The sequence below is a fragment of the Adiantum capillus-veneris genome, chromosome 2 (genome assembly GCF_014529385.1).
Source record: "Adiantum capillus-veneris isolate H3 chromosome 2, ASM1452938v2, whole genome shotgun sequence".
In the NCBI taxonomy this organism is placed as follows: Eukaryota; Viridiplantae; Streptophyta; class Polypodiopsida; order Polypodiales; family Pteridaceae; genus Adiantum; species Adiantum capillus-veneris.
Genome location: NC_140932.1, coordinates 49741466 through 49756527, shown reverse-complemented (window position 1 = coordinate 49756527; position 15062 = coordinate 49741466). Strand labels below are relative to the sequence as shown.

The 15062-nt window shown below is 50.6% G+C and overlaps 1 protein-coding gene across 3 annotated transcripts in view; it reads left to right on the top strand.

Moving 5' to 3' along the window:
- LOC147462754 (uncharacterized) overlaps nt 1–15062 on the top strand; it is a 76579-nt gene that overhangs the window by 51130 nt on the left and 10387 nt on the right. For 2 of the 3 annotated variants that reach the window (XM_086485298.1, XM_086485307.1), the window contains exons 4-5: nt 194–298; nt 378–482. The exons of the other annotated variant lie outside the window; for it this stretch is intronic. In XM_086485298.1, coding sequence (XP_086341424.1) covers nt 194–298; nt 378–482 — 210 coding nt within the window. The remainder of the gene's footprint in view (nt 1–193; nt 299–377; nt 483–15062) is intronic. 3 annotated transcript variants of the gene reach the window in all.

Here is a 15062-nt window from a genome sequence, read left to right as displayed (position 1 = left end):
GATTGTCTTGCTTAATTTGTACTAATGCATCTCTAATAAAGTCTGGAAGGATTAGTAGCTAGTCTTGTTTTGTTTTGTGTATGTGCACCTGTGCGTGCATTTCCTTTCAAGTAATCATCTAATATAAGCAAAGCTTAGTGACCTGAAAGCTTGCACATGAGACTTTATTTCTTACAAGATTTGTTGTATACAGCTGAGGGACATCATTAAGGGCCTTGAGAATTGCAGAAAGGGATGGGAGAATGATGGTAACTATGTGCAGGCATCAATTGTAGCTAAGCAAATTCAGGCTCTGAAGGTCTATTGCCCTCAACCATCTTTGGCATTTGTTTTGTCATGTCTGGAGATGCTTAATGCCTGAAAAAGTCCATTCACAGATTTTTCTGGAAAATAAGAAAAGAACAACAATGACAGAAACTCATGCTAGAGAAACGGAAGCTGCTGAAGCTGCATACAAAGCTGAGCTTTCTGAAAAGAATAGGGTACTCTCTCTCTCTCTCTCTCTCTCTCTCTCTCTCTCTCTCTCTCTAAATGCAATAATCGAGGAGCTAAAAGGAGAACTTGCGGCTTGCAAATCTGCAACGAAGGAGAAGGGAGACGATCAACCTTCGGTGCTGAAGGAGCTGGAGGACATGAAGGGTCAGATGAAAGCTCTACAGGAAGGAGATGAACAGAAATCGAAAACGGCATCTTCATGGGCGGAACGTCTTGTTAAGACACAAGAAAAGGTTGATGAAGCAGAGAAATGGATTGAGGATGCGAAGAAAGGAAAGGCCCAGATGCCTGAGACCACACCTACCTCCACCATTATTAATATGACCATTGAGGAAGAGCAGAAAAGGAAGAATCGGGCTCTGCATGTGCGGGTCACAGGAGTCAAAGACAAAGAGAATGTAGATGAAGAAGTGAGGGAACTGCTACAACGCATGGGCATCACAGAGCCTACTCACACAAGTGCATGGAGAGTGGGCAAGAAAGGAATCGACGAGAAGGGAAACATAAAGGATAGGGCACTTATTCTCCGCTTCCCGAATATAGAAATAAGGAAAGAATTTCTAAAGAAGAGGCCAACTCTTAAGAAAACCGGTATTTTCCTAGAAGATGACCTTACATTGGCACAAGTTACACACATGCAAGAGTTGATGCCAGAGATCAGGGCAGCAAGAGAAAAGGGGAAAATCGCCTTTTATAGAGGAGGGAAAGTAGTGGTTCTGGAAAAGCGCTCATCATGACGGTGCGAGACCTATGGGGTGACGCTCCGGATAGCGGCGTGGAATTGTAATGGATCATATAGGCTAGATGTAGGTGCCTTTGAAGACAGCTTTAGGGGCAAAGACATAGTTTTCTACTCAGAGACACACCAGATACCGGGACAGCTTATGCCACATGTGAAGGGGTATTTATGGGAAACAGCTGGTCGACCAGACAAGAGATCTCTGCGAGGTAGCTGGGGTTCAGGAGGAGTAGCAGTCTTATTTAAAGAGGAGCTGAAACCACTACTACAGATTATCAGGAAAGATGAACAAGCAAGGTATATGTGGGTGAGAATGAGAGCCGAGACAGGTAGATTTCTATATATCGCTATATGCTACTTCCCTCCAAGTACATCAGTCTACTCCTCACCTAAAGGACAATCCCCTTTCTCCATATTGAATAATGACATATGGGAGTTCTCTAGAGATGGAGATCGTTCTCCTAGGAGACTTTAATGCCAGAACAGTCAACTCTCAAGCAGTATTTTATGATACTTCTGAGGAAATGCTCAGAGAAGTGGATTTATCACAGGAGGGGCTTACTAGAAACTCATAGGATAAAGAACACACTGAATATGGGAGACATCTCATGGAAATGGCAACTACATATGGTTTGGCCATACTTAATGGTCTAGAGAATTTCCCTTTATCTGGGGGATTCACATGCTTCCCGCACAGGCATGGGGCCAGTACAGTGGATTATGTCATGACTTCACCAAGCTTTATTTCTAGTATCGAGGACTTTAAGGTGGGACCCAGACCGGTTGGGATTGCAGTGGATCATGCTCTCTTGACCTTATCAATCTCCTTCCAATACAATGCCTCTCAAGTACAAAGGAAGAAGACACACACAAGATATACTTTCACGCCAGAGAGTGATTCAGTCTATGTGGAAAAGATCTATAATAGGATGTGGGCAGCCGAGCCAGTATATACTGTAGAGGAGATTACTTCTCAGCTAACAGAGATACTACATGGAGCAGCACAAGAGGCATACCCACATACTCAGCTTGATCAGAAGAGAGGATCTGGGAACATGCCTCAAAACAATTGGTGCGACGAGGAATGCAGAGAGACGAGAACCCAGGTCCAGAAAGAGCTTACACTTGGGATCATCACATATAAGCAGTCTCGGATTGCTCTTCGGCGTATAGTACGTCGCAAGAAAAGGGAATTTTTAGCCAAATTGGAGAAGGATTTATATCAGCTCTTCTTGAGTCAGGACTCACATGAGGCCTGGCGTTTATTTCACGAGCACTCATCGCCTCCGACAATTACTTCTCCTGAGATTTGGGGTCAATATGTAACATCATTATATATGGTATCTGGACAGCCTCCATTACCAGATCCGCTAGAGCCATGCCCTGCTACTAGTACTTTCTTTACTACGGAAATGGTGGAAAAAGCCATTGATAAGATGAAGACAAGAAGATATGATCATGAGGGTTTAGTAGCAGAACATCTTATCCATGCAAGGGATCTACTTTCAGAAGTCCTTGCTCGTCTGTTTAATCGGGTCATGTGTGAAGGATTACCTGAATCTTGGAAATTATCTACTATCATACCTATTTTCAAGTCAGGGGATCCTATGATACCCAGGAACTACCGTACCATTATGGTGGGTCACACATTGACCCGACTGTACGCATCCATTCTGGAACAAAAATTGAGTAGATGGGCAGAGAATGAGGGCATAAGGGCAACAGGACAAGCTGGATTCAGGAGGGGTTATTCCACTTTAGATCATATTCTTACGCTCAGAGCCATTATTGAGGAAGGAAGAGCAAGCGAGAGAAGGATGTATTGCTGCTTTGTGGATTTTCGGACAGCTTTTGATACAGTACCAAGGGCCAGATTGATGCGCAGAATGCAAGAGTTAGGGATCCCCAAAGAGATTATCTGGGGGATCATGGCCTTATACGGGTCAGTAACTGGTTATGTACGTACTCCAGAAGGGGATTCCGACATTGTTCATTCCACCGTTGGAGTAAAGCAGGGATGCCCACTGTCCCCTACTTTATTTGATATGTATATAGATGAGGTATTAGATTACATTGATAGAGAGGGTGACAGAGGTGCTAAACTTGCAGGGTCATGGATCCCTTTGTTGTTATATGCAGATGATATTGTATTGATAGCAGAATCACCAGATGGAATGTAGAGGCAGTTAGATGCATTACATAAATTCGCGGAGGACAGCGGACTGTCGGTAAATTTGGGTAAAACCAAAGTTATGGTGTTTAACACCACACCGCAGTGGGTTAGGAGATCGGCACCTACATTTGCATATGGTCAGGATATAGTAGAGTACACAAATGCATACACATACCTTGGTGTGATATTTACAGGACCGAAGTTTACTCTTAAGAAAGCAGCAGATGCTAGATTGTCCAGAGCCTCTGCGGCCTTGGGAGGGTTGGAGAGGATGTGTTCACAAGTGCAGTTTCAGGAACCACGAACAAAACTTTGGCTCTTTGATACTGTGGTGGCTTCGGCTATGCTTTATGGGGTCCAGATTTGGGGACCATCTGTGGATCAGGATAATTGGAAGTCAATGGAGAGACCTTTGGTATCTATGATTTCCCGAATGATTAGAGCCAAGGCCTCCGTACCACACGCGATTACCCGAGCGGAACTAGCTGCCCCTACGATAGAAATTGAAGCTCTTACCAGATCAGTGTCCTTTATACATGGTTTATGGGATACAAATAATTGCCGATATACTAGTTTGGCCCTCGAATCCTCTCGACAATTAGCAATGAAAGGAGATACATCATGCTGGTATGCGCAACTGTCCTCGTGGTTTCAGAGACACGGGTTCAGTATGGAAAGATTACCCCCCTTCCAATACTCTCCTGAGGCTCCATCACTGGCAATCACACGAATGGAGATTAATAAAATCATCCGCCAGGATCTTATACAGTTAGACACTAAGAGGACATGGGTAGACCCTACACAAGAATTGGGCACGAAGATGGCCGACTACAAAGAAAACTTCCTACAGCTATCTGAAGATGGTTTTGTGATTCGCCCGAGCTACATGGATAGCCACCTGTCTCATGGTTTGAGATGTGCTATTGGTCAGATTCATACATCCTCACACCAGCTGGAAACTGAATTTGGCAGATTTAGGGGAATCCCACTGAGAGCAGAATTTGCAAGTTATGCGGAATGGAGCCGGAGACAGAATTACACTACATATGCCATTTGACCGTATACTATGAGATACGTGGGCGTTTCCATTGCCTATTCAAAGAAGGCTTTGGACCTCTAGATAGAGTCATGCAATACCAAGATCAAAGGTGCTTAGGCTTGTACCTACTGGAACTACATCGACACAGGGATAATCTAATGAGAAGACAAAGAGCACTACAGCCTCAGAGGCAGATCACAGATTTCTTCGGATCGAGAGAAGCAGGAATGGAAGGAGAAGCAAGAGGCCAGCAGCGAGCACAAAGGAGTACCCACATTCATACCAAAGGCACCCTCATTGACAGGGCGATTGAGCTTAGGAAATCTAGACGACCACGACCGAGATGCAGAAGCACACTTCACCGGAGGAGACTACAACAAAGGATTAGAAGCATTCTAGCCAGACACCCAGAATGCTCCTAAGAAGTCTATCTAATACTTTGTATTTAGTTTTTCACATTTATTTTCACACTCACACTTTTCAGACATTGTAACAGATTCACCACTTTTGAATCAGTTTGGTCTCATAGGTCACTCTGGCCTTTTTGAAGACGTTAATATAACATTTCATTTCATTTCATTTCTCTCTCTCTCTCTCTCTCTCTCTCTGAGATGGTACAAAGGGCCATCGACAGGATGAGGACCGGGAAGGCATATGATCATGACGGTCTAGTAGCGGAGCACTTTATACATGCCAGGGATATGCTGATGGAGGTTCTCGTAGTGTTGTTCAATCGTGCCATGTGTGAGGGATTACCTGAGACTTGGAGGTTGTCTAATATTGTGCCCATCTTCAAGGCTGGTGACCCTACAGAGCCTGGGAACTACCGCACTATTATGGTTGGACACACTTGGCACGGTTGTATGCATCTACTCTGGAGCAACACTTGAGTAATTGGGCAGAGGGTGAGGGTGTACGAGCAAAGGGTCAGGCCGGCTTCAGGAGGGGTTTCTCCACTCTTGATCATATTCTGACACTCAAGGCCATCATTGAGGAGGGCAGAGCACATGGGAGATGGATCTATTGTAGCTTTGTGGATTTTCGCAAAGCATTTGACATGGTACCAAGAGCTCGATTGATGCGCAGACTACAGGAGATGGGGGTGCCCATAGAGGTGATTTGGGGGATTATGGCTTTGTATAGATCAGTGATGGGACATGTACGCACTCCGGAAGGGGTATCTGATTTAGTTCACTCTACTATTGGAGTGAAACAGGGCTGCCCATTGTCTCCTACTCTATTTGGTATGTATGTTGATGAGGTGTCTGATTACATTGACACAGGGGTGCCCAATTGGCAGGGACGTGGATCCCATTGTTGCTATATGCTGATGATATTGTGTTGATATCTGACTCACCAGAAGGTATGCAACGACATTTGGATGCACTACGCAGTTTTGCAGAGGATAGTGGATTGTGTGTAAACCTAGGTAAAACCAAGGTTATGGTGTTTAACACCACACCGCAATGGGTCAGGAGATCAGTACCTACTTTCAAATATGGTCAGGAGATTGTGGAGTATACAGATGCATACACTTACCTGGGGGTAGTCTTACTGGGCCGAAATTTTCTTTGAGAAGAGCAGCAGAGACTAGACTAACTAGAGTTGGTGCGGCTCTGGGAGGAATGGAGAGGATGTGTTCGCAGGTTAGTTCCAGGAACCTAGGACAAAGTTATGGCTCTTTGATACTTTGGTTGCCTCTACTATGTTATATGGGGTGCAGGTTTGGGGACCTTTGTAGGCCAGGATGGTTGGAGGCGTATGGAGAAGCCCCTGGTATCTATGATCTCTCGGCTGATTAGAGCCAAGGCTTCCGTACCGCATGATATCATCCGAGCGGAATTAGCTGCCCCCCCTATGGAGGTTGAGGCGCTTACTAGATCAGTCTCCTTTGTACAGAGTCTGTGGGATACTACCAGAGACAAATATGCCAGGGTGGCTCTAGAGTCCTCCAGATAATTAGCTCTTAATAGGGATACATCATGCTGGTATGCACAGATAGCATCATGGTTTCAGACACATGGTTTCACCATGGACAGGTTGCCTCCTTTTCAATACTCTCTACAGGCACCCTTGAGGTCTCTGACGCGTGTACAGATTAATAGACTCGTTCATCAGGATCTGATCCAGCTGGACACGAGGAGGACATGGATAGAGCCGTTACAGGAGTTGGGCACAAAGATGGCTTTCTATAGAGAGCATCTTCTCCACCTCACGGGGGATGGGTTTGTGATTCGACCTAGCTATATGGACATGCATCTTTCTCATGGTTTGCGTTGTGCCATTGGCCAGATACGCACGTCCTCACATCAGCTCGAGATTCAAACTGGCAGATTCAGAGGGACACCAACAGATAGTAGGATATGCCGCTTATGCCATCTAGAGCCAGAGACAGAGTTACATAACATATGTCATTGCACAGTGTACTATGAGATACGAGGCCGTTTTCATTGTCTATTCAGAGAAGGTTTTGGGCCTCTATCTAGGGTCATGAGTTATGAGGATCAGAGATGTCTTGGGCTATATCTACTTGAGCTACACAGGCATAGAGAAACCTTACTGAGGAGAACTGAAGAGAGACAACCCCAGAGACAGATCACATATTGCTTTACACTAGATATTGTACACCTTGAAGAACAGACAGAGGAGCAGCCAACAGTGGAGAGGTATGCCCGCACTACTGGCATTCTCATAGACCGAGCATTGGAGCTAGGGAGATCTAGACGACCCCGATGGAGAAGAGGAGCTACACAGTTTCGAAGGAGGCTACAGCAAAGGATTCGAGCTCGTCCACGCGCTGCCCCTCCCCTACTGTAGCAGCTCGCGCTACTGCTGCTGCTGCTGCAGCCCCACCCGCCTTTTCCGCCCCTGCCGCCTCTGCCGCCAGCTGCCCTCCCCTTGTTGCAGTCGCTCCCGCCATTGCCGCCCCCGCCTTTTGCTGCCAGCGCTCCCGCATTACCCCCCCCCGCCCCCGGCCCGCCTGTTTTTTTTCCTCCTAGTTGCTTTCTGCAAATCGGTACCTACAACATTGAGTCCGTTTTGGGGTAGTGCTTTGCATGCCAAGTTGCAGATTCCGCCCGCCGTCCTCTTCTTACACCACAGCAGTAGACATAAATGGAGGCTCCAGCTTCGCCACAGAGGGACTCGCCCGAAGCCCCCTCGCCCGACCCCGCTGAGCCCACCATTCGACTTGCTCTTTCGCCGATAGAGCAAGCGAGCCTTGCCGTAGAGGTGGAGCGTTTGCAGGCGACTTCGGTCATCTCCAAGGTTCTCGGCACCCGACCTAGCAGAGGAGAGTTGCGAGACCTTCTCCAGGCCCGCCTTCTCGCAAAGGTGGGCAAGATCTTGGATGTCCAATTCTTGGACGGGGCTACTATCAGATCGAGTTCGAGACCTCCGAGATGGCTTCCAAGGTCATAGCTATGAGTCCACTGGCCATCCGAGCATCACGCGCCCACTTTCGACAGTGGCGACATGGTTTTGACCCGACTTCGGATGTTCTAGTTGAGGAGGCAGACATCCCCATCTCAGTCTGCTTTCCGGGTTTACGGAGGGAGTACCTACCACTTCTTTCCAGGATTGGCTCCGCCATCGGGACTATCTTGGAGTCACCTCGTACGGCAGCATCAGTAGCTGCCAAGGCAGCTGACATCCCATCCCCTCAGTTCGAGTTTTGGTCAGAGATACCCACACGCTCCCGAAGGTCATCCTTCTGCCTCGGGTGAGTGGGGGTTGGTTTAGACAGAGTGTGGAGTACTCGGGCCTCCCGAACCAGTGCTTCATTTGCCGACAGATGGGCCACCTTGCGAACGCCTGTCCATGGAGGAGGCCACGACCTGCACCTCAGCCTCAGCCTCAGCCTGCCAAGGCTGGGCCGCAGCCTCAGTCAGCGGCACAGCGCAAAGATTCAGAGCCACCCCCCGAGCCTGTGGCTCCAGCGGAGGAGGGGTGGCAGCAGGCCCGTGGCCGTCGACGCCAGGGGCCACAGCGACAGCCTGGTACTCAGAGTGGCCCTCAGGTGCCTACTCAGCAGCAGTGGGTTCCCACGGGGAACCGCTTTGGTCCTCTTGAGCAGGAGGAGTCCCCTACGCCAGCCTCCATCTCCGCTTCACCCTCGACAGCCGCCCCCCCTTCAGAGTTCCCCTCCTCCTCATCATCCTCCCACCCGCCCTCTGCTCCCGTTGCCTCTCCACCTCGCCCCTCTACCTCTGTCGCCCCACCCCGCTCCTCTTCTCCCCCGCTCCCCCCAGCTCCTTCTCCCCCCCCCTCCTGCTCCAGTTCCACAGTCGGCTCAGGAGACTGGTCCCTCGCCGGCGGCCAGGAGATCTCTTGGCAACGCCTTTGCCACGAGTCGCCTAGCGAGAGAGGGTCAGCCCTTCTTGCGGCCCCCTCTGCAGATTCAGACATCTTCCCTTGCAGCTATCCCTCGTGGTCTGACGAGCATTGACCTCCGACGCCGCTGGGACTTATTCGACTACGGGTTCACTCGCTTTCTCGGCGATTCCGCAGCAGACCACGAGGCAGCCTGCTTCAGGCCATGCTTGTTGCTCGCCGCTAGGGGGACAGAGGCCTTGGACTCAGTAGTTGGTTTCTCCTTCCCCCTCTGTGGTAGGGTCGAGACAGAGTGGTCCCTCGACTCAGTTGTGGGATGGCTACATACACAGGTTCTCGAGTTCTCTCATCACATGGGAGAACTTGGAGTTACAGATTTGCTACAGACTTTGTGGCCATTGGCTAAGCTTGCGGTGACACCCCCAGACTCAGCAGAATGTAGGCACATTGTGGTGTACTTCTTTGTTGATACGCAGTGTTTGCCGTGCTATGTATACATTCATGAGGACTCCTGGACAGAGGAGGTTGCTTTACGCATGGCTCGCTCAGCTTGGGCTTGGGCTTGGGCTAGGCACTCACTGCAGTCTCGCCTATCTAGAGGACGCTCGGATGCGGATTACTCCCCATCCAAGCCAGCCTCGAAGATAGCCCGTCTTGCTGCTGTGGCAGCATCTGTTCTCTCTCGCTCCCCATGAGGATCGTCTCGTGGAACGTGCAGGGACTAGGTGGGCCAGCGGGGCCGATTGTGTCAGGAACTTCAGCGTTGCCTTGTGGGAGGAGAGATTGATCTCCTTATGCTTCAGGAGCACCATCTGTGTGAGAGCCGCATTCGGCGATGTGGTCAGATTTTGTGTGGACGATATGATACCTTTTGGTCAGCTGGTTTTGGACCTGGAGGCATCCAGGGTGGGGTATGTATGACTATTGCGGATTCATTGCAGCAGGCCATTGTGGGTAGAGGGATTATTGTGCAAGGCAGGGCTCAGTGGATTACTATGCAGGTTCAGGGTGGCATTGTGGGCTTCCTGAACATCTATGCGCCCAATGTGGCGAGTGCTCTTGCAGAGTTTTGGTCACAGATTGTTGAGTCTTTGCCGCAAGCTGACCATTGGTGTGTAGGAGGGGACTTCAACATGTTGGAGGACCCTTCTGACAGGATAGGAGGCAGCCATGCTACTGTGCATGGAGTCGAGTTAGCAGCTTGGGAGAGGTTGTGTATGACTTTGAGGGTCTCGGATACATGGCAGCACTCTGGCTTTGTGAGGCCCCCAGCTAGTCTTGCCTTCTCTAGATCGGACCGCAGAGTGGGAGGAGTGAATCTATCGAGGATAGATCGCTTCTACACTAGTGTAGCAGGCTACAGTGTCACTTTCACAGGACACAGTTAGTGCAGTTGGTCTGGTTCACACTGGACGGACCCTCTGGGCTGGGGGTGACACGTGGCAGGTACCGACTGTGGTCTAGTGGACCTCGTGGCCAGGTCACCACATGGCTGACATTTATGAGCCGTTGGTGGCTCTTTATGGTGGTACATAGGAGTAGTAGCGATGGGTCATCGGGAGCTTCTTCTTCACCTTTGGTCCAGCATCGTTCTCGAGAGCAGAGAGTCTTACACAGAGCACTGCTTCACCATCCGTGCACATCTGAGCCTCGACACCCCATTTGTACCTGTGAGTCCTGGGCTGGAGCTGAGTGTGCTGCCACGCCAGAGTCTGTACATGGTTGTTTGAGCTAGTCGAGTCCACATGTTCTGGTCCACTGTTGTGTTTCTGTTGTTATCCATTGTCTCTGTGTTTCGTTCTGTTTGAGAGAGTTTCCATTTGTTTGAGTGAGATTGTCACGCACATTGCACTGAGGGGCACCCACACTGTAGAGAGCACGACATATTATCCGCGCTACAACTAGTGACCACTTCAGTGACTTGGGGGGATCAGTGGGCATCCTGGCAGGGACATCCTTCTCGGACCATGCACCAGTGATCCTCACAGTGGCAGACAGGCAGAGGAGTGGGAGCACGATGCTTCGCATCCCAGAGCGGGTCTTGTTGGACTCAGCACTTAGAGAGAGGGTAGAGGCTCCCTGGACAGAGGGCATGGACAGCCAGGTTCTACCTGCAGACAGAGTGGCCTTAGGCCTAGCTCAGCTTAGCCACTTTTTTCTCCAGGAGTCTCTGGCTCGCCGGGCTGCAGCGAGAGAGGAGGAGCAGCGTCTCAGACGAGGCATTGCTTCATTATAGAGGATGCAGGAGCAGCATCCAGACAGTCCATGGTTGGAGGAGCAGTTACAGCAGGCTCGACAGGAGCTTGCTAGCACAGAGGAGAGGCGTCATGAGTTTGCCTTTCACCGACAGGCATCTCAGTGGACTCAGGTGGGTGACAGAGTGAAGGTGGGTGACAGAGTGACAGGTGCTTTTTTTGAGACAGTGGGACCTCGGCACTCGCACGCCAATGTCAATCAGTTGGGGAGACCCGATGGGTCAGTTGTTTGTGAGCCCGAGGAGATGCGTGCAATTGCTACTGACTTTTACCGTAAGTTACTGTCGGCTGAGCCCCAATCAAAGCGGCAGGATGCATGCAGGGAGCAGGTTTGGGCACATATGCCTTGTCTTGTGACTGAGGAGATGCGCCAGAGGCTAGAGATGCCACTTCAGCTTGAGGAGCTGCACACGGCTCTTAGGGCCCTCCCTCGTGGTAGCTGTCTAGGTGAGGATGGGCTGACTCCCAGCTTTTTCTCGGAGTACTGGGACCTGCTTGGCCCAGATCTGTGTAGTGCCTTTCAGTACATTTTGCACACAGGAGTGATGCCTGATAGCATGAGTGAGGGCCTGAAATACCTCATTCCAAAGGAGGGTGGCTCCTTGGATGAGATTCAACAGTGGCGCCCCATCACCATCCTCAACTCAGCCTACAAAATTCTTGCCAAGGCTCTGAGTTTGAGGATTCAGCCACTTTTGGAGAGCCTTATACATGGGACTCAGACAGGTTTTGTCAAGGAATGCAGTATCCTTGACAACATCTTCACTTTCTGGGAGGCTTCTGCCCTGGCACGGCTCCGTGGGGAGGACCTTGTGATTCTTCTTCTCGATTTTGAGAAGGCATACGACAGAGTTGACTGGGACTTTCTAGAGGGCACTCTGCACAGGATGGGCTTCTCAGATGCTTGGATCAAAGGGGTGTCAGCTTTGTACAGACAGGCTCACAGACAGGTGATTTTGGCAGGAGGTAGAGGTGAGTGCTTCATTCTCACATGCTCGGTCAGACAGGGTTGTCCTCTTTCCCCCTTTCTCTTTCTGTTCTATGCGGAGGCGATGAACAGATTTTTGGTGTCACAGCAGGTTGGTCTGAGGGGCTTAGCACTCCCTATTCGGGGAGATGAGCTACTGGACGCTGAGTTTGCCGATGACTCGGCCTTGTACTTAGAGGGCCAGGAGGCCAATCTACACAGATGTGAGCAGGCTTTGGAGACCTTCTGTTGTGCATCGGGCGCACTGATCAACTGGAGAAAGACAGTGGCTTTCTCGGTTGGCAGTGCTCCTGTGCCAGATTGGATGCCAGGAGAGGGTTTCAGAGAGGGTTTCAGGTGGATCTCCCAAGGGACTGCAGTTCGGTACTTGGGTTGTCAGGTTGGTTTGGACTTATCCCCCGAGCAGCAGATTGCTCCTCTTCTCCTGTTCATCAGGAGAAAGCTGCTACATTGGAGCTCAACACGACTTTTGCTGGCTGGTAGAGTAGTAGTTGCCAACCAGGTGTTGTTGGCGACTATGTGGTACATCACTTCTTGCTGGATCTTTACGAGTTCTTGTATCAGCTAGGTAGAGAGGCTGATCAGGAACTTCCTTTGGTCAGGATGTGACACTCAGATTGCCCGAGCCAAGGTGGCTTGGTCGGTCATGACACTTCCTTGTTCTCAGGGAGGGCTTGGGATCATTGATCCAGCACAGCAGAGCAGAGCCCTTCTTGGGAAGTTCGTAGTCAGAGGACTTCTTCCAGGAGAGGAGCCCTGGAAGGAGTTCTTGCTGCAGAGGCTTTGTGCCAGGGTGCCTTAGTCAGGAGGCCCTTGGCAACCTTCGACCAGATGGATCTTTACAGAGATGCGCCGAGTTGGTTTGAGCAGGAGACTGGAGGACCGCTTCGATGTGAGTTTGCTTCGATCTTGGGAGCTCTTACGGCATGGCCTAGAGCAGAGACAGCCGACGTGCACGGAGGAGCGCCTACAGCAGCCCCTCGTCTGGAACCCCATGGTTAGCACTCAGAGAGGCCACTTGGTTGGGAGTCGGCCTCATGTTTCTTGGGGTCCCATGGGAGCAGGTCCAGCGCGCTCTCTAGGTGACTGGCTAGAGTTCACAGGTTTGTCAGAGGAGGTGCAGGGTTTCCAGCTACAGGGCATGAGAGGGGTGCAGAGCATGTGTCAGGACATCTCAGAGTCAGTTCCAGCTGAGTGGCTCACGCCTCTCGAGCCAGTAGCACCCCGGTGGATGGGAGCCTTCACACGACTGGAGGTTCTCATTTCAGTCAGGGCCTGCTCAAAGACTGTCCCAGCTCTCTTCTTCGAGCTTCAGGGTGGGGGACGATTACAGCGAGTTGCAGTAGAGGCCCCGAAGGTAGCAGAGTGCTGTTTCCAGAGGATCCGAGTTGTGGGCATCTGTGGGAGGACTTGCGTCATAGACCCTGACCCAGCAGCTCTTGAGACAGGACACCGGAGGCTATGGGCTTGGGAGTGTTGTCCACTGGCACGAGTACAGTGGGATCCTGGTGAGTGGCTATGGAGGGACCCCTTCTCTTCTGCAGACCGCCCAGAAGTCCCCTTCTTTCAGTACATTGTTCGGCTTGGATGTCATATACTTGCAGCACAGAGAGAGGCCCGCCCCGTTGCAGCACGTCATTGGCAGGAGGAGGGCCTCATAGTCGAGTTCTTGGCAGCCTTTTGGCAGAGGCTGTGGGACTCCAGACAGCCGAGGCGCGTCACTTTGTTTCAGTGGTTGATTGCACACAGAGCCATAGCAGTAGGAAGTTGGCTTGTGCATAGTGGTCTCTTGGCCGCATGTGCAGCCTGTGACCAGTTGGTGGAGAGTCAGCGTCATTGTCTTTGGGACTGTCTCTCAGCCCAGCGGGTGTGGATACGAGTTCTTCAGCTGATGCCTACTCTCTCCACGGCTCGATAGTACACTTGGGGGGCAACAGCCTGGTCCACACTCACGGGCCCGGCACTTCAGTTTGAGCCATCTTCCACCAACAGGATGATAGTGATGCAGGGGGGGCGACCTACACTCCAGCCTGCTATAGAGCTTACTCCATAGGAGTGGTGCAGTGAGAGAGGAGTGTTGGGAGCTCATCAGTGGCCTGACACTTTGGTTCATCTGGCGGGCCCGCTGTTTCCGCATCTTTGAGGCTCGCCCTGTGCCACCAACAGAGACTGTTCGTGACTTTTGGCTAGAGCTGATCCATACTCTCAGAGGACAGATTGAGGGACTACAGGGTATCTCCGACCGCATGCGGGAGCGCCGCGAGGCTTTCCTTCGACTCTGGCGCCTTGGGCCTTTCTACACCATAGTCCAGGGGGTGCTCAGATGGCACTACTGTCCACTTGTGTGGCTCTTCCCTCCTCCCATCTCTTGATTTAGCCTCATTGTACATATGTTGTTTCTTCATTGGGAGAGTCTCCCCATCATGCTTGTTGTAGCCCTCTCTTGTAGAGGTGGATGTAGCCCTATGGGCAGGCAGTTTTCATTAACTAATAGAAGGATCTTTTTCTTGGTGAAAAAAAAAAAGCGTATGGGTATTTCTGAACCCACACACATAGGTGATTGGAGAGTTGGCAAGAAGGGAAGTGGTGAGAAAGGAAGGCCCAAGGAAAGAGCACTCATTATATGTTTCCCTACACTGGAAGCTAGGAAGGAATTCTTGAAGAAGAGACCGACACTCAAGCAAACTGGGATATTCTTGGGTGATGACCTCACTCTAACACAGGTAGCACACATGCAAGAGCTGATGCCAGAGATCAAGGCGGCGAGGGAGAAAGGAAAAATTGCTTTCTACAAGGGAGGGAGAGTAGTGGTGTTGGTTCTGTCTACATAGATGGTATCTACAGACGCTTATGCACAAAGGATCCGGGGAGACCTTTAGGAGAGATCACTTATATATTGACAGAGACACTACAGGATGCAGCAGCAAAGGCATACCCCCATACTGAGCCTGGGAAGCGCCGACGTTCTGGAAGCACACCCCAAAATAGCTGGTATGATGAGGAGTGCAGAGAGATGAGAGCCCGACTTCAGAGGGAGGTAC